Below are 20,382 nucleotides of genomic sequence, written 5' to 3'. Positions count from 1 at the left end.
GCTCTCTCGGCTTCTCCCTGCAATAGCTAACCCACTCTGGAAAGCTCTTTCGCGAAGGGGTTACCTTGTTGGCACGCTCCCGTGTCATACACTCGGCGTACATAGCCACTGTGTGTATGAGTGCGGAAATGTCAGTCCCGACTAAAGTGTAATTATATATATATATATATATATATATATATATAAGCAACTGGTAAAAGTTATTTTGAATAAAAATATAAAACATCTGATATTGAAAATATCTGAAATTGTACATACTTTATTTTCTTGTAAATCAAAGTATTTCCATCCTTGCCACAGTGTTGTGTGATTGCCTGTGACAAAATCAAATACTAAAAGAATATTGGATGGTAGGGCTGGATGCACTGGGATGCAAAATAAGCCAGAAATCTATGGAGCCATTGCTTAATAGATGTGCTATCACCATCCTTTTTTGGTCGTTATGGCTTTGGTTTGGAACCTCATTCTAGGTCTCCAGCTGAACAAAAAAAAAAAATATGAAATAACCATTATGTTACATAGTTAGATTTAAAAAAAGACACATGTCCATCCAGTTAAACCATAAAAAAAATAAAATAAAATCATACAATCCCATATACCCAATTCTATACCCACAATTGGTCCAGAGGAAGGCAACAAAAAACGGCAGAGCTTGATCCAATTTGCTTCAGCAGGGGAAAGAATTCCTTCCTGATCCCGAGAGGCAATTGGATTTTTCCCGGGATCAACTTTACCTATAAACGTTAGTACCCAGTTATATTATGTACATTTAGAAAAAAATACAGGCCTTTCTTAAGGCAATCTACTGAGCTGGCCAGAACCACCTCTGCAGGGAGTCTATTCCACATTATCACAGCTCTTACTGTGGAGAAACCTTTCCGTATTTGGAGATGAAATCTCTTTTCCTCTAGACGTAAAGAGTGCCCCCTTGTCCTTTGTGTTGACCGTAAAGTGAATAACTCAACACCAAGTTCACTATATGGACCCCTTATATATTTGTACATGTTGATCATATCCCCCCTTAATCTCCTATTCTCTAGAGTGAATAGATTCAGTTCCTCTAATCTTTCCTCATAGCTGAGCTCCTCCATGCCTCTTATCAGTTTGGTTTCCATTCTCTGCACTTTCTCCAGTTCCCCAATATCCTTTTTGAGAACTGGTGCCCAAAACTGAACTGCATATTCCAGATGAGGTCTTACTAATGATTTGAACAGGGGCAAAATTATATCTCTCTCTCTGGAGCCCATACCTCTCTTAATACAAGAAAGGACTTTGCTCGCTTTGGAAACAGCAGCTTGACATTGCATACCATTATTGAGCTTATGTAGGGAGGGGTATAACCGCGCTACCGAAGGACTTAAAAAAGGGGAAGCTAAAGGGGAAAAAAAGGGGATGGGGGGAGGAACGTAGACAAACAAGGGGGAAAAATAAAAATATCTTGCTGCGGCACTGCAAGTGTATCAAAACCAAAAATAGATGAATAAAAAATAGTGCTGCGCTGTAGGGATAGGGAATTAAATAAATCTCAAATACAGTGCTAGATCAAAATGGTGCATCTAAACAATAATACAATATATGACTTCAGTGATGCAAAATAACAAATCCAAAGTGAAAAACAATGTTGACTAGGTGAATAGAACAGCTGACGCTGCTGAAGCCACAGGGCTACAAAACTATACACATGGGTGATAGCAAAACATATACAGTGAAAAAACGTATGTGTTCATGCAGGAGCAGCGAGCTGGACGCTACTGGAACGCATGTAGTAAAGTGCTGGTGCCAAGTGTTCAAACATGTAGTGCTTGCTGGGGAGAGGTTCCAATTTCCTTAAAAGTAGTGCAGATGTCCCATTACCTTACTGCTGTAAGGTAACAGCATAAAACAACTCTATATGGATGGGTACAGCAACGAAATTCAGGCCGTTGGAAGTGGCAATGATCCTCACACGGGAAGATAAAGAAGAGCACCAATAGTGTAATAACGTAGGAGCAATTTAATAATATAAAAACAGCTTATACACTGGGTACTCATAAAGGTAGTTAAAAAGTAAGCATATAGAAAACGAGTGGTTTACTCGCTGACATCACATCCGGTACCTCCTTAACTGGACTCTTGCACGCAAGACTGAAGAAGTCACTTGTGAGTGACGAATGCGCGCAAGAGTGCAGTTAAAGAGGTACCGGATGTGATGTCAGCGAGTACGTCACTCGTTTTCTATATGCTTACTTTTAAACTACCTTTGTGAGTACCCAGTGTATAAGCTGTTATTATATTATTAAATTGCTCCTACGTTATTACACTATTGGTGCTCTCCTTTATCTTCCCGTGTGAGGATCATTGCCACTTCCAACGGCCTGAATTTCGTTGCTGTACCCATCCATATAGAGTTGTTTTATGCTGTTACCTTACAGCAGTAAGGTAAGGGGACATCTGCACTACTTTTAAGGAAATTGGAACCTCTCCCCGGCAAGCACTATATGTTTGAACACTTGGCACCAGCACTTTACTACATGCGTTCCAGTAGCGTCCTGCTCACTGCTCCTGCATGAACACATACGTTTTTTCACTGTATATGTTATATTAGACAGAGCATTGAGTTCGGCTTGTAAATTGGAGACATCCTAATATGTTAAGCAAGTTGTAAGAGGGGCCTACTGATGGCTGCAGTGGCATTACTGTTTTTGATGCTGGAGAGAGGCAAATATGAACAGAAAGGGGTTTGATCCTAGGAATAAATAAATCTATGGCACAATTTTCAAAAATGTAATTGTTGGCTCCCTGTGACTAGGCAGGCAACAAAATACATAGGCAAATTAAATGTGCACTTTGCAACTGCACTTGCACTCAGAGCTTAGTAGAAATTGTAAAGCCTTGCTGATTCCCATCATCCAGTCATGTGCAAGCAAAACATTTGATTTTTTCTACATCTTACCTGTAAAATCCTTTTCTTGGAGTACAGCATGGGACACAGAGCAGCCATAATAATTATTGTCTGGGTTATATGCCACCTATAGGTGAATGGACACGGGCAAATCAAAAGACAGGAAGTCCCTCAGTTTTGTAGCAAGCATTGAAGATCCTAGAAAAGAGGTAAGGGATCTCCTGTGTCCCGTGTTGTTTTTCAAGAAAAGGATTTTACAGGTAAGACATTGAAAAAAATTGAATTTTCTTTATCATACATCACAGGACACAGAGCAGCCATAATAATTTACTATCTGGGATGTCCTAAAGCTATGCCCTTGACTGGAAGGAGACATTATTCCCAAAGACTGTCATCAGACCAAAGAACCTATACCGCGGCTTGCAGCACGCTGCGGCCAAACTCAAAAACTCAAACCTATTTGAAGCTCTAACGTCCACCTGATAAAAACTTTGAGAATATATGCACTGAGGACCAAGTAGCGGCCTTGCAAATCTAAGCCATAGACACTTGCAGATGCACTGCCCATGAGGCACTTATCCTCCCGGTAGAGTGTGCCTTTACCCGAAAGGGTGGGGCCTTTCCCTTTACACCATATGCCTGAATAACCTGGCGGATCCACTGATAAATCGTCAATCTTGATGCTGCCTGCCCCTTCCTGGGCGCCTATCTGGCAGAACAAATAAAAAATTGGTTTAATGAATCTGAGCCGACATTTCTAAATAGACTTTGACTACCCATACTACATCTAGAGCAGTGTTTCCCAACTCCAGTCCTCAAGGCACACCAACAGGTCATGTTTTCAGGCTTTCCATTATTTTGCACAGGTGATTTGATCAGTTTCACTGCATTAGTAATTACCACAGCCGTTTCATCTGAGGGAAATCCTGAAAACATGACCTGTTGGTGTGCCTTGAGGACTGGAGTTGGGAAACACTGATCTAGAGAATGTAACAACTTTTCCTCTGTGGAACTAGGATTTGGGAAAGACCAAGGTAGTGTGATATCTTGATTTAAATGAAAAATGGAAACCATCTTGGGCACAAAAAGCTGGGTGGGTTGCAACACTACCCCGTCTTGGTGTAGGATCAAAAATGGTTTTCGACGTGAAAGAGCTGCCAATTCCGACACCCTCCTAGCCGAGGTTACTGCAACCAAAAAAATAATAATTTTCTCGTTAAAAGAACCAGAGGAATATGTTGAATGGACTCAAAAGGTTGCTTCTGTAAGTACCAGATTTAAATTTAAAGGACACAAGGGTGGTCTGACCGGCAGAACCATGCATATTATTCCTTGCAGAAAGGCTTTGACTAATGAATGTGACGCAATCGTTCTCCGAAAGAAAATGAATAAGGCCGAGATCTGACCCTTAATCATTCCCAAAGCCAGCTTTATTTCTACCCACAATTGTAAAAAGGCAAGAATCCTGCCGATACATTTTTTGCAGGGATGACACTTTTTGGCTTCACACCAAGAAATTTAAGATTTCAAAATTCTATAGTAGATATTTCTAGAGACTGGCTTCCTGACATTTAGCAGAGTAGCAAGCACTGGATCAGAGACCCCCTTGATCTTTCAAGATCCTGGCTTAAATAGCCAAACCGTCAAATTTAGTGACTGTAAAGCAGGATGGAATATCGGACATTAAGATAGCAAGACCGGGCGGCATTGAAGAGACCATGGTCTCCCTACTGCCATCTTTACAATCTCCGCGTACCAATCTCCCTGGGCCAAGCTGGGCTACCAGTATCACTGGCTTTGCTTCCTTCTGTATCATGCGCAGAAGCCGCAGCAGAAGCTGAACTGGAGGAAAAGCTCCACACAAACCTGCTTGTTGTTGCATGCCTGTGGTACCTCATCGTTGGCAAATCAATGAAAAGGTCTTAGGATGCAGGGACCATTCCCCTGAAAACAACTGCTGGCGACCAAATTAAAAGCGAGGCTTGGTTCGCGCATGCGCGCGAGTCCTCGGGTCTGGCGCTGGCATGACGTCACGTAGCGCCACCTTTAAAAACCTGGGGGAATCATGCAGAGCCTTGAATGTTCGTGGGCTATGCAGCGACTTCCCAGAGCTCCTGCAGAGTCTACCCCAGGTAAGTAGGGTTGTTTGGGGTTTTATTGTATCCCTTACTGGTTCCTTAATCTTTGCTTTCCCCCTGCAGTGTCTAACTTGGTTAGCTATGGACCTTTCACTGCCTCCTGGTGGCCAGTCCTCTTGCAGCAGGTAGGAATATGGGACATTGGTCTTCTTATGATTCTGCCTGCTGGGGGGAAGGAGAGTAGTTTACAGGGCACTATCGGTAACTTTTGCTTTCTTTCTTCTCTACCCTTTTCTCTTTCTCTCCCCACAGCCCTTCTAGGTCTGATCCACAGCACAATTCCCGCAAAAGGAGCAGTCTTCTAAATCATACCACCGGCACTCTTCCTCTGGTTCCAGGTACCATGGATTTTCCTCTAAATCTGGACATCGCAGTAGAGGCTCTTCCCACCCCCCCTCATCTCACAGTAAAGGGTCTGAGAGATCATGTTGGGGATGCAGAGCTCCAGTTCCTGCTGGTAAATCTCTCTGTGACCGCTGTTTCTCCAAAATGGCTAAAGAGAGGGACGGTGCAGACCAGCACCTGGAATCTTTAGTAAAACGGATCATGAAGGACTCTCTACAGGAGGCTGAGAAACCTTGTGATTCTCCACCTGAGCCGCTGATCTCTCTGTCAGGAGAGGAGCAGGTGTATGAGTCGTTGGAGTCCTCCCAACCTAGCCACCCTTCCATTCCTCCCTCGGATAGCGAGTCGGAAGTAGAAGATCCAGGATCCTTCCTTGGTTAAAGCTGTTAAAGAAGCTCTGAATTGGGAAGACCCTGTAACTTCTCCTAAACAGAGAAACATTTTCAAACAACTCAGTAAGGAGCGTCAATATTTTCCTTTCCTCTCTGAAGTAGGTGGTATAATTTCTGATGAATGGGGCAAAATGGACAGAAAAAGTTCTATGGAGTCTAAAATTTCAAAACTATCTCTTTAAAGAAGAGGAGGTTAAACACCATTAGCCGGATTTAGGTAGAGCGGCGTATATTTGAGCGGGCGTAGCGCATCTCATATGCGCTACGCCGACGTAACATAGAGAGGCAAGAACAGTATTCACAAAGCACTTGCTCCGTAAGTTACGTCGGCGTAGCGTAAATTGGCCGGCGTAAGCCCGCCTAATTCAAAGTAGGTTGAAGGAGGGCGTGATACATGTAAATGAACCGTGACCCCATGCAAATGAATGGCCGAACGAAAGGTGCATGCGCGCGCATGTTTAGAATCACGTTGCATATACTCCCTAAGATACAACAGCTCAATGCCTTTGAGGTGAACGTAACCTACGCCCAGCCCCATTCACGTACGACTTACGTAAACAACGTAAAATACGACGGCTGTTCCGTCGTCCCTACCTTTGCATGGGTTGCGCCTCCTATATGGTGGTTTAACTTTACGCCGGACGTACGCCTTACGTAAACGGCGTAGATTACAGCGACAGGCGTAAGTACATTCGTGAATCGGCGTATCTAGGTCATTTACATATTCAACTCGTAAATCAATAGAAGCGCCCCTTGCGGCCAGTGTAAATATGCGGCCAAGATACAACGGCGTAGGAGACTTACGTCGGTCGGATGGAGCCAAAATTCAGGCGTATCTCATTTCAAGAATCAGGCGCAGAGATACGACGGCGCATCCGTGAACTTACGCGGCGTATCAGAAGATACGTCAGCGTAAGTCTTTCTAAATCTGGGCCCTTGAGTCTGCTCCCTTGGTATATTCAGCACTGATGAGACTTGTCAGGTATGTGACTCTGCCCTTGGAGGATACGGTCTCATTCAAGAAACTTTTGGCGAGACGGATCGATTTGGAGCTGAAGCGGATTTATTTGACAGCAGGAACAGTCTGCAAACCAGTTCTGGCCCTAGCCGCAGTTTCAAAGGTCTTGGAATCGTGGTCAGACAGTGTGGACGAGTTCCTTTAGAGGTATCTCTATTGAGATGGCCAAATGTTCGCCTATTCAAGGCTGGCATCTGCCTTTTTGGGGAAGGCCTCTATTGACGTTATTCGCCTGGTGGCCCGGGTTATGTTAGCAGCGGTCACAGCCCATCATGCCTTATGGCAGCGTCCCTGGTTGGCAGATGCAAGCTTGGTGTCGTATTCCCTTTGAGGGCACTTCTCTCATGGCAACATGCTCGATAGCGCAATAACCCGGGCCACGCATGGTAAGTTTTGGTTCCTCTCTCAGGATAGGCATTTGCAGAACCAAAAACGCAGTTTCCTGAGAACACAGAGTACTGATCGCGCAAGGGAAGCACGCAATTACAGGCCTGGTCGAGGGTTTTCAAGATCCTGAAAATCCAGGCAGTCCACTTTCAAAAAAACAGCGAAAGGTGTTTCTTCTAGTAACCGGGATTCCACTAAGTCTTTTTGAAATTGGGGCTCAGGCATGTCAGGTGGGGGCTCGTCTCCTCCACTTTTGGCACGTCTGGGCGGCCTCAATTCGTGATTTTTGAACCATCAAGACTGTCTCCTCAGGTCACACTTGAGTCTTCGACAGCAACCCCAGGCCCAGATTCATACCTACAAGTCTTCCATGTTCAGAAGAAAAGAAACAGGTACTGTTAGCTTTCGTAAGCTCTTTATTGGATCAAGGCGCAGCCATTACTGTTCCAGATGGCGAACAAGGCAAGGGCATGTATTCTCCCCTGTTCATGGTACAAAAAAGAATGCCACATGGAGACCAGTCATAGACTTGACACATCTCAATCAGTTCATTCGAAAATAACAATTCAAGATGGAGTCACTACTAACGATCCAACAGTCTGTTGATTCAGGTGACTGGTTGGTGTCAATCGACCTGAAAGACGCCTACTTTCACATTCCGGTGGCAGCAGACTTTCAACAGTTCCTTCGCTTTGCAGTAGGCAATCGGCATTTACAATTTACCTGTCTTCCCTTCGGTCTCATGACATCACCTCGGGTGTTCTCCAAGGTTCCGTTAGCTGTTGTTGCTCTGCTCCGAGTCAAAGGAGTTCGTCTTCACCACTACCTAGGTGACCTCCTCCTAGCTCAAGACAAAGGTCAACTTCTAGAGCACAGGAAATTGGTCATATTAACTCTTCAGGAGTTCGGGTGGCTCCTGAATCTGGAGAAGAGTCACCTGGAGCCATCTCAATCCCTTGTTTTTCTCGGTGCCCACTTCAACAAATTGGAAAGCACTCTCTCGCTACCCGAGGAGAAGATTGTGGTAATCAGGACAGAATCCGCTCAGACCTTGCTTTGTCTCACCTCTCCGCTCTTCAGTGCCTGAAGGTGATTGGCACTATGGTAGCCACCATTCCCATGGTGAAGTGGGCGCAATGGCACACTCGACCCTTCCAAAAAGGGTTCCTTCAACAATGGTATTCTTCCTGTGAAAGTCAGCACATCCTTCTCACTCTAGCCATGAGAGCATCTCTCCTTTTGTGGCTCCAGGGCAAAAATCTTCGCAACTGTCACTCGATCCTCCCCATCACATGGGTCACGGTAACCTTGGATGTTAGCAATCTGGGTTGGGGCGCTCATTGCCTAGTGGAAGTGGCTCAGGGCAAATGGAGCTCACCTTCTTGGGGGATTGTATCCAATATACTGGAGCTGCTGGCCGCCTTTCAGGCACTCCTATCATTCCACCATCTAATAGTGAATTCCTCAGTGATGCTCATGTTGGACAATACAACCGCGGTGGCTTACATAAGGAAACAGGGTGGAACTCACAGCTGGTCCCTGCTACAAGAAGTAGAGCCAATGATGAATTGGGCTCAGAGGAATTTGTCCAACATCTCAGTGGTATACATTCCTGGGATTCAGAATGTGCAGGCGGACTTCCTGTCTTGTGTCCAAATAAACAAAGAGGTATTCTCTACACAAAGAGGTATTCAAGTGGATCCTAACTCTGGGAGTGTCTCCAGAAGTCTCTTTGCATCCCCGTGCAATCACAAACTGACCAAGTACTAATCAAGGTTCCAGGATTCTCAAGCCTATGGGATAGATGCCCTGACGGACCGCTGGAGGTTCAGCAAGGCTTATGCCTTTCCCCAGTTCTCCAGTTTCTCTACAGGATCAGATCGGAGAAGGTGGAAGTCATAGCAGTAATTTCCTTCTGGCCCAACAGACCTTGGTTTCCTCTCTTAACACTCCTCAGTTATCGAGACTCAGTTCCTCTGCCCCTCAGGCCGGATCTTCTGTCTCCGATCTCAACTCTGCATCCCTGTCCTGCTCAGCTCCACCTAAGGGTTTGGTTTTTGAGGGGAAGGCTCGAGGCCCTAGGTTGCCTGGAAGAAGCCATTCCGACTCTTCTTAATGCCAGAAAGAAAAACACCAATAGAGTCTACGAGCATATCTGGTCCAAGTTCACAGATCACATGTCCTCTAGGCCTACTTCTTGTGGTACCCCGGAAGTTCAGGATAACCTTAGTTTTCTGCAATCCGATCTGGACTTGTCTCTAGCAGTAAGTTCACTTTGGGTACAAGTATCAGCCATCTTGGCATTTACAGGAATTTCATAGGCTAATCACTCCCTGATTCACCAATTCTTCCAAGGTGCCACCAGGCTTAGATCTCAAAGGAAACCGAGATTTCCCAAGTGGGATCTTCCTCTTGTCCTGAAGTTCCTTTCTACGCTCGGAACAGATCCTGACAAACCTCTATCAGTTAAAGATCTTACACTCAAGACTTCCTGGTGGCTGTCACCTCAGCTAAAAATATGTCTGAAAACAGAAACCTAGGTTCAAAAGAACCTTTCCTAACTTTTTTCCAGATAGAGTATTAATTACCATGCTGGTTTCGAACCCTAAAATGACTATTTTTCACGAAAATCAAGAAATTGTGCTGCCCTCATCAGAGGGTCAAGCTGCTCATCCCCTTTGATTTGGGACATACTTAAAGTCAAAGGTGTTAAATGAATTGATTACTTTACTCAGCATTTTGCCCACCCGGGTGTGTTTGGCGAGTTATTTCCCACACGTATGCTGCCATGGAGCCTGTCAGGAAAATGGAAAATTTCCTATCAAATACTTGCCGTAATTTTCCTTTCCTGAGAGCCTCCATGGCAGAGGGAGTCCCTCCCAATGCTTGGAGTAGGCTAGTTACGGAACATGGCTGGCAGCACAGAGCAAAGATTTATGGAAGAGGTGTCCTATAGGGTAGTTATGGAGGCGGGGCCATCCCAGAAGTATGCTGCCATGGAGCCTATCAGGAAAGGAAAATGACGGTAAGTATTTGATAGGAAATTTTCCGTTTTATTTTTACACTTTCTCTTAAAAACATTTTTTTGATCATTTGTATTCCTAGTACAAGAAATGTAAACATCCCTTGTAATAGGAATTGTGCGTGAAAGGTCCTCTTTATGGAGAGATGTGCACCTCCACCGATATTGATATAAAATGCCTCCTTACCAGAGGTCTAGACTCCAAATGATAAATTTCTAGATATGCAAGTATAGAAGATCCAATCAACTTCCTCTACTATATTGCAGGTGGTGGTACTGTCATGGCTGATGGTAAAGTTTACTCTATAGTAGGGCCCACGAAGGAAAGACAAAACAGCCACATAGTGTAAAACTGCTTAACTGCTTTATTAAAAGAAATCAGTGCTAAACACTTACAGAAATTCGGTATAAAACTAGCAATAATAGATCCTAGAAGTCGATTCACCAGTATACAGGATTGGTGTGCGTGGTACCTCACAGACATGGACTATTCTCGACATGTTTTGTTAGAATTAATGTCCTCTGGGGCATGGAGTCTACACCACGCAAATATATGTCCTACACCACGCAAATATATACTGTCCAAAAATAGGCAGGATACTGCCATGTGTAGATCTCCAAGCCTGGATTTGGAACCAAGATGGCCACTGGAGAGCATTCAAGCCTCACTCTGAGTGCGAGCATTCAAGCCTCTCTATGGTTGCGAGCATTCAAGCCTCGTTCTGGATGTGAGTCGAGCCTCGTTTAAAGCCCTGTATACACGGCCCAGATTCTTGTCAGGAAAAAAACGTCCTTTTTCCTCACCCCATTCTTGGCAAGAATCTCTTGCCGGCCGAGTGTACACACACTCCATTCAAAAGAACCGCCGTTCTTTTGAATGGCACGAACGCGGTGATGTAATCAACTACGACGAGCATGCGCTTGTCACATTCGATGCCATCGCTGCCTTCTTGCTTCACCCTATCTATGCCTTGGAAGCTACCACGCATGCGTCAAAGTCATTTCGAGTATGCGCGGGTTTCCGCGGTGACAGGTAAGTATATAGACGCTCAGGTTTCTAGGCAGGAATTACGACGAGAAAATAGAGAGCAGGTTCTCTATTTTTCTCGTCTAGATTCTAGGCAGTTTTCTTGCCGAGAAACCTCAAAGCCTCGTACACACGCACGGTTTACTCTGCAGTTTTCTTGCTGGTTCTTGCCGAGAAAACTGTGCGTGTGTACGAGACTTTAGAGTCAAACCTTGCTGGTTCTAAGTGCAATTCAAGTCTTTTTGAAATGGCAGAATTAACCAATAAAATGGAAGCTTGTACATCTCTGGTTAAAACATATTCAAATACACACCAGCATGGCAAAAAAATGTCGACCCAAATATATGAAGCGGCAGACTGGTGAAATTTTGTATGCCAATGGTTATAATTTTAACAAACATTAAAAATTCTAAAGTTGTATGGAATTTATTTAAGAAATAAATAAAATAAAATAAAAAGCAATATGGCTGCCCCCTGACTACAGTGGAACACCTTACATGAAACAATTCCTAAAACAATGTAAAAAATGTATAGAAAAAGATAACTACAAAGAACCTGTAAATTGCCTAAGCTACCTTGTTAGTACAAAAATGTCCCTCTAGACTTATAGAAAGTGACGACAGAAGGCTGGGTCAAGTGTTATTGATAAAGGCATTAATGTCCCAGTCCACATTCATATCGTGAGGGACAAAGGATTTTAATTTGTAAATCCAGTTAGGGCCCTTTCACACGGGCGGACTGTATGTCCGCTTTTTCATTCATCCGTGTATGGATGAAAAAGGGACATATATTGGTCCCTATGAGATTGCGGGTGTCAGCGGATGAACATCCACTGACACCCAATCTCGCCCGGTTCCGCATTCCTCCGATTCTGCAGACAGAGGAAACCCCTATTTTTCCATCTGTCATTGGATCGTGTGAACACAGACAGACGGTCCGTGTTCATCCGATCCCCCCATAGGGGAGAGCAGAGAAAAGCCAGGGTGGTCCCTGCACAGTGTGCGGGGACCGCCCTGTCATCCGACGGCTCAGCGGGGATTAACGGAGCCATTCCCTGCTGAGCAAACGGAGGTTCACGGGCGGATCATTACTGATCCGCCCCGTGTGAAAGGGCCCTTATCCTCCAGTTGGGACACGCCCCTGCACAAACAGTGATTGGGAATTGGTCCTCATAGTTCCTGATCATTGGTATGAAACCCAGAGCTGTCTGCGACAGCTGGTTCTCTGTGCTGGAAGGGCACTGAGCTGCACGCTCTCAGCACAAAAACAGTAACGCACTTTTTTGGGCCCCAAAGATAAAGACCCTCTTCTGTGTGGCCACATATATGTGTACGCTTGGCGGGAAGGGGTTAAGAATATGTTTTTTGTTTTTGTGTGTTCTTCCTGGTACATAATGTTTTGATAAATATTGTATTTGTAGGATCTGGCATTTCATGCTACGTACAACATTACATGTGCCATTTCTGTGTTTCACTATCAATGGGTTTGTGATGTGTAATCATAGTTTGCAGTGTAGGTGCTTTGAAGCAGGGTGTGATTCCACAGTTCTCATTGTTCATGTAAAAATGTTTACTTTTTAAAGTGGAAGAAAAGCTTGACAATAACTAATCTTAAAAAAACATTACCTCCCACCACCTCCTACCTCTCCTCCATACCCTGTGTAAACAAATTCTGTGTAGTTACCTTTTTGAATCTGCTGCAATCCAGTCATGTGATCCTGCAGCTCTAGCTCCACTGTGTCAGTAAGCAGCTGGTGCAGTTTACAGGATGGCATGCCGGTGTTCTATCGAATAGTGTCCCGCATGCGCAGTATGGAAGGCCACGCTAGCTGATTTCCGGATCAGCTGGTGTGACGTCACCATGGCGCATGCACACACCTTAGGAGGCATTTTTAGACAAGAGATACCATTTCACGGGCACAATTGAAAGCTATGAAAACAGCGGAGGGAGACTGTAGTTGTCAGATTGTACCTCTCTATTGCAGGGTGGGTTATGGTCGTGTTGAAGGGCGGGTTTTGTTTGTGTTGTAACCCGCCCTTAGACACAGGCAAAACCAGCTGTTCAACACACCATACCCGCCCTGCAACACAAACAAAACCCAAACACTGTACACCCGCTCCGCAACAGAGGGGACAACTACGGTCTCCCTCCTCTGTTTGCATAGCTTTAAATTGTGCCCGTCAAATGATGTACGAGTAAAAAAATAAAAATAAAAAACGGATCCCATGGTTTGTAGACGCTAATACTTTTGCGCAAACCAATATCAATATACGCTTATTGGGATTTTTTACCAAAAATATGTAGCTGAATACATATTAGCCTAAATTTATGAAGAAATTTGATTTTTTACATTTTTTTATTGGATATGTTGTAAATATATATAGATTTTTTTTTTTTTTTCACAATTGTTGGTATTTTTTGCTTTATAGCGCGAAAAAACATAGAGGTGATCAAATACCACCAAAATAATTTGGGTTCAGTGTCGCACGACATGACAATTTTCTGTTTTTACAATTTTTTAATTTTCATGGCCTGGTCATGAAGGGGAGTAAATCTTCTGGAGGTCAAATGGTTAATGCATTACCTGCACTAAGGTAAAATACCTTTCACTGCCTGTTTCTTCCCCCCTTGATCCACTGCTGTGCCTGTCTGCAGTAGCGCTGGTCTCTTTACCTGGTCTCACAAGACAAACAGCAGCGGGAGCCATTGGCATCAGTGAGGGGGAGGCAGGATTGAGCTGTGCTGTGTGTTTCTATGCACATGTGTTCCCATAGCAAGCGGCTCTGTAGAATATCCTTACACAAAGTAGGCAAGTATAAACCTCTTTTTTTTTTATTCTTGCTAAAAACAAGTGAGCCTATAATATTACTTTAAATAAGTAAAATATTGATGTGGCCATATTTAGACATTATGAACTGACCATCATACAAAAGTTATTTTCAGAAAATATGACTTTTGTAATTCATAACCATAAACAGTGGATGTTGGCACAAAAATATGCTTTCTTGTGTATGTTAACCACAAGCATGTTTACCAGGCTATAGATGGTAATTAAACTTGAGGGGGTATTCATGGGAAATGGTGACTTTACCTGGTAAATATTATATGTTTACAAAATGACACCCATATTATACTACATTCCTACAAAACACTTAAATTAGAGTTGAGCGGACACCTGGATGTTCAGGTTTGACGGGTTCGGCCGAACTTCGAAAAAAAGTCTGGGTTCGGGACCCATGTACCCATGTACTCATCTTGAAACATAAGGGGTTGGGCATCGGTGCACTCAATCTCTTCCCCTTCTGGGGCTGGGCTAGGTGGATGGCCCTGGGAACACATGCTAACAGACTCATCAAAAAGCAGAAGAGACTGCTGCATGATTTGGGGCTCAGACTGCTTGGCTGATTTGCAAGGGGGTGAGGTGAAAGACTGATGGTGGACATCGGCTGCAGGCGCCAACTCTGAGCTTTCAGCACAAGACTGGTTGGAAAACAATGTGAAGGAACTGGAGGCACTGTCAGCAACCCAATCTACTACCGCCTGTTCTGCTCCTGGCCTCAACATTCGTAGAGCTGGATTAGGCCCCACCAAATACCGCTGCAGGCTCTGTCGCCTACTCGCACCTGAGAAAGGTGTTTCACTTGTGCTTGTAGCTGGCACAGATCAACCACGTCCTCTCCCTGTAACAGGAGCTCCACCAGCAGCACCACGACCGCGGCCACGTCCCTTATTTGACGTTTTCCTCATATTTCTCAAATGTAGGATCTTGCCCTAAAGGTTTTTTTTTTAATAGCACAATAGAAGAACACTAGCTAAAGTGTTTATCTCACACTTACAGATATGGAGGAAACACTGCAAACACTGGAGGAAACACTGCAAAATATTTTTTTTGCCCTAAATAGGTGTTTTTTGAATAGCACAATAGAAGAACACTAGCTAAAGTGTTTATCTCACACGTACAGATATGGAGGAAACACTGCAAACACTGGAGGAAACACTGCAAAATATATTTTTTTGCCCTAAATGGGTGTTTTTTTAATAGAACAATAGAAGAACACTAGCTAAAGTTTTTATCTCACACGTACAGATATGGAGGAAACACTGGAGGAAACACTGCAAAATATATTTTTTTGCCCTAAATGTTTTTTTTTTTTGAATAGCACAATAGAAGAACACTAGCTAAAGTGTTTATCTCACACGTACAGATATGGAGGAAACACTGGAGGAAATATTGCAAAATATATTTTTTTGCCCTAAATGGGTGTTTTTTGAATAGAACAATAGAAGAACACTAGCTAAAGTGTTTATCTCACACGTACAGATATGGAGGAAACACTGCAAAATATATTTTTTTGCCCTAAATGTTTTTTTTTTTTTGAATAGCACAATAGAAGAACACTAGCTAAAGTGTTTATCTCACACGTACAGATATGGAGGAAATATTGCAAAATATTTTTTTTTGCCCTAAATGGGTGTTTTTTGAATAGAACAATAGAAGAACACTAGCTAAAGTGTTTATCTCACACGTACAGATATGGAGGAAACACTGGAGGAAACACTGCAAAATATTTTTTTTGCCCTAAATGTATTTTTTTTTTGAATAGCACAATAGAAGAACACTAGCTAAAGTGTTTCTCTCACACGTACAGATATGGAGGAAACACTGCAAACACTGGAGGAAACACTGCAAGGGTGTTTTTCGAATAGCACAATAGAAGAACAGTATCTACAGTGTTTATCGCACACGTACAGATATGGTGGAAACACTGCACATTTTTTATTTTTTTTGCCCTAAATGGATGTTTTTTGAATAGCACAATAGAAGAAAAGTATCTAAAGAGTGTATCTCACGGTAACATATGCAGTGCTAGTGTAATTTGATTTCTGAAGCAGGACTGACTCCTATGTATTTTTCTCCCTACAAGCAAAACCAGGAACCTTTCCCTAAAGTATCTAATGCAGAGTGACTTGCACATATGTAGATCGCTGAGTAATTTGATTTCTGAAGCAGGACAGTCTGACTCCTATCTAATTCTCTCCCTCAGAGCAGCAGCCTTTCCCTACCCTATCTAAAGCAGAGTGACGTGCTGTGCTATGTGCCTCTAGCTAATATAGAGGCTGGGTCACATGCTGGGTCACATGCTGCTAGGGGTGCAACGGATCAAAAAACTCACGGTTCGGATCGTTCCTCGGACCAGGAGTCACGGATCGGATCATTTTTCGGATCGGCAAAAAAAATAAAATTCTCCTCCACTGTAATATCCACATCTCCCCCCCCCCCACTGTAATATCCACATCCCCCCCCCCACTGTAATATCCATATCTCACCCCACTATAATATCCACCTCTCCCCCCCACTGTAATATCCACATCCCCCCACTGTAATATCCACATCCCCCCACTGTAATATCCACACCCCCACCACTGTAATATCCACATCTCCCCCACTGCAGTGGCGTCACCAGGGTTGGTGTCACCCGGTGCATAAAAAAAATGGAATCAACCCCCCTCCCATCAGTAAAGAACCCCCTCGGTGCAGACACCTCTCTCAGTACAGACATCCCCCCAGGTAGTACAGACAGACCCCCCCAGGTAGTACAGACAGACTCCCCCCCAGTTAGTACAGACAGACCCCCCCAGAGGTAGTACAGCCAGACCCCCCCAGAGGTAGTAAAGCCAGACCCCCCCAGAGGTAGTTCCGCGACACCCCCCCCCAGGTAGTACAGACAGACCCCCCCAGAGGTAGTACAGCCAGACCCTCCCCCCCAGGTAGTACAGCCAGACCCCCCCCAGAGGTAGTACAGCCAGACCCCCCCCCCCAGAGGTAGTACAGCCAGACCCCCCCCCCAGAGGTAGTACAGCCAGACCCCCCCCCAGAGGTAGTACAGCCAGACCCCCCCCCCAGAGGTAGTACAGCCAGACCCCCCCCCCAGAGGTAGTACAGCCAGACCCCCCCAGAGGTAGTACAGCCAGACCCCCCCCCCCCCCCAGAGGTAGTACAGCCAGACCCCCCCCACAGAGGTAGTACAGCCAGACCCCCCCCCAGAGGTAGTACAGCCAGACCCCCCCCCCCCAGAGGTAGTACAGCCAGACCCCCCCCCAGAGGTAGTACAGCCAGACCCCCCCCCAGAGGTAGTACAGCCAGACCCCCCCCCCCCAGAGGTAGTACAGCCAGACCCCCCCCCCAGAGGTAGTACAGCCAGACCCCCCCCAGAGGTAGTACAGCCAGACACCCCCAGTAGTATGACTCCCAACGGTGTGTCCTACGAGTGCGGGCTCCTCCTCCTCTGTGGGTGTAAACAGAGAGGAGGGCGGCCACCGGGTGTACCAAAATGGCCGCAGCTCCGGAGCTAGGCCGAAGCCGCGGCCTTTCCTAATGTTATGGCTGCGGCTCCGGAGCTAGGCCGAGGCCGTGGCCTTTCCTAATGTTATGGCCGTGGCTTCGGAGCCGCGGCAATCCGCGGATCACAGTGTGTGCCGATCCGAAGGGGGTGACCCGTTCGGATCACGGGTCAACTGTGATATGTTGCACCACTACATGCTGCATTGGCCAATCACAGCCATGCCATTAGTAGGCATGGCTGTGATGGCTTCTAGGTCACACAAGTAAAACAAATGTTGATTGGCTGCCCTGCAGCGCACCGTTACATTGCCAAACCCAAACTCGAACCCGAACTTACAGTAAATTGTTCGGGTTCGGGTCCGGGTACCAAAAACCCAAAAGTACTTTACAGTTCGGGTTTACTCAACCCTAACTTTAACCACTTAAGCCCCGGACTATTATGCAGCTAAAGGACCAGGCCCCTTTTTGCGATTCGGCACTGCGTCGCTTTAACTGACAATTGCGCGGTCGTGCGACGTGGCTCCCAAACAAAATTGATGTCCTTTTTTTCCCACAAATAGAGCTTTCTTTTGGTGGTATTTAATCACCTCTGTGGTTTTTATTTTTTGCGCTATAAAAAAAAAATAAAGCGACAATTTTGAAAAAAAACTATATTTTTTACATTTTGCTATAATACATATCACCCAAAAATATATAGAAATATATTTTTTTTCCTCAGTTTAGGCCGATACGTATTTTTCTACATATTTTTGGTTAAAAAAATTGAAATAAGCGTTTATTGACTTGTTTGCGCAAAAGTTATAGCATCTACAAAATAGGGGATAGTTTTATGGAATTTTTATTTATAATTTATTTTTTACTAGTAATTGCGGCGATCAGCGATTTTTATCGTGATTGCGACATTATGGCAGACACATCGGACACTTTTGACACTATTTTGGGACCATTGTCATTTTTATAGCAAACAGTGCTATAAAAATGCACTGATTACTGTGAAAATGACACTGGCAATGAAGGGGTTAACCTGTAGGGGCGCTAAAGGGGTTAAGTGTTCCCTAATGTGTGTTTCTTACTGTAGGGGGGCATGGCTGGGCGTGTGACATCACTGATCGTCATTCCCTATGACAGGGAACAGACAATCAGTGACAGGCTCACTAGGAAGCACGGGGGGAGGTTTGTTTACACTTACCTCTCCCCGTTCTTCAGCTCTGTGACCCGATTGCGGGACACCGGTGGCGATCGGGTCCCACGGGCGCGGTCACGGAGCTCAGGACCGGGTCGCCAGTGCGCTCACGACCCACGGCTGGGCTTCTTAAAGGGGACATACCTGTACGTCCATATGCACAGCCGTGCCATTCTGCCGACGTATTTAGTCGGGCGGCGGTCCTTAACTAGTTAATACACTGTCATATTGTGTACTTTATACTGTTTAAACATGAGTGGATTGTCCTTTTTTCATAGACATGTATACATTTGAGCACAAACTTTTAAATGTATTTGTAAATTGTAAGCCATTTATTTATAGACTAATGTTCTATGTTACATTTTTAACAACCAGATCACCTTGTTACTTCACATAATTGTTCTGGAATACAACCTAATATGTTTATATGGGTTTCCTTGTTATAACATATGTTCTAAGATCAAACATTTATTGTGATCTTTTGTGTAAAACAACATCTCTAGTTGGATCAAGTGGTAGAAGTGTGCTTAGTTTTTCTAATTTTAATAAGCATTTAAATGTGCATACCCTCTAATAGGCCACGTGCATTCAGATGTTGAGATTCGTTTGCCTGTAGAGGAAAGTGGTAATTAGAGTGTATTGTTAACTAGTAATTATAAAATGCATCAGGTATTTTTTTTTTTTTCAATTTTCTTCTTATAGTTCCTGGAAAACCTGACTTTTCTGTGCATCAGACATCGGAGAGCAGCCTACAATTACAATGGGGACCACCAAGTGAGTCAGTTGAGCACATCCTAGGGTACCGCCTACAGTTTGGGCGCCATGATGCTAAAGTTTTATCAACACTAGAGTTTGGACCTCAACAAAAGACATACACAGCCACCAATGTCCATAAAGGAGCAAAATACAGTTTTAAAATGGCGGTCAAAGGCCGGGCGGGCTTTAGTGAGGAAGCTGTAAAAGAGTTTGCCATACCAGGGGAAGCACCTAAAGGTTACCCTCTATTGATTGAGCCTGGCAATATCAGTTCTGTAACTATCCAGCTAAACTGGCTGCCTCCTGTTTTGGCCGAAAAGAATGGGGATATCACCAAGTATACAGTAGCCTACTGGGTTGCTGAAATTCCTGAAAAAGTGTTGGAATTGGACCTACCATCTTCTCAAAGCTCTTGCTTGCTGAGCAATCTGAAGCCTAACACTGTGTATGAAGTCAAAATACGTGCACACACCAGTAAAGGGCCTGGGCCTTACAGTCCAAGTGTCCAGTACCGCACTTTTCATCTAAATCAAGGTAGGCCTTATCAGTCTTATTTCCTTGGCTTTTAGTTTTGGTTCTTGAAAGCAAACAGCGCCCGAATCCTCCAGCTCCAGTGTGACTGTAATAATTGGAATGGTATTTTTTTTTATTTTACTATTAACTGAGTGAATCTGAAAGTATGGTCAGGTAAGTGCTTTTTCTTTTCTTAAAGTCTAGTTAAGACACTTCTCTTGGGTTTCTGGGTCCACCAGTGGCATTCAAGGTGGGATGCCTTCTCTGTCACCTTCCTTTTAATATGTGCCTTAAAATATACTTGTTTACATATTTCATACCTAAATATTTTTTTTGTTTAACTAATCCATTTAGTAGTATCATAATGGCATTTCTGG

At 44.3% G+C, this 20,382-nt stretch overlaps 1 protein-coding gene across 18 annotated transcripts in view; it reads left to right on the top strand.

The window, feature by feature from the left end:
- Positions 1-20,382, top strand: part of PTPRS (protein tyrosine phosphatase receptor type S) — a 565,376-nt gene that overhangs the window by 310,949 nt on the left and 234,045 nt on the right. For 11 of the 18 annotated variants that reach the window (XM_040322493.1, XM_040322436.1, XM_040322492.1 and 8 more), the window contains one exon: positions 19,439-20,026. The exons of 6 other annotated variants lie outside the window; for them this stretch is intronic. In XM_040322493.1, coding sequence (XP_040178427.1) covers positions 19,439-20,026 — 588 coding nt within the window. The remainder of the gene's footprint in view (positions 1-19,438; positions 20,027-20,382) is intronic. One more of the 18 variants, XM_040322479.1, reaches the window with a different exon arrangement.

The sequence above is a fragment of the Rana temporaria genome, chromosome 1, assembly GCF_905171775.1.
Source record: "Rana temporaria chromosome 1, aRanTem1.1, whole genome shotgun sequence".
NCBI lineage: Eukaryota > Metazoa > Chordata > Amphibia > Anura > Ranidae > Rana > Rana temporaria.
This window is presented reverse-complemented; position numbering and strand designations above follow the sequence as displayed.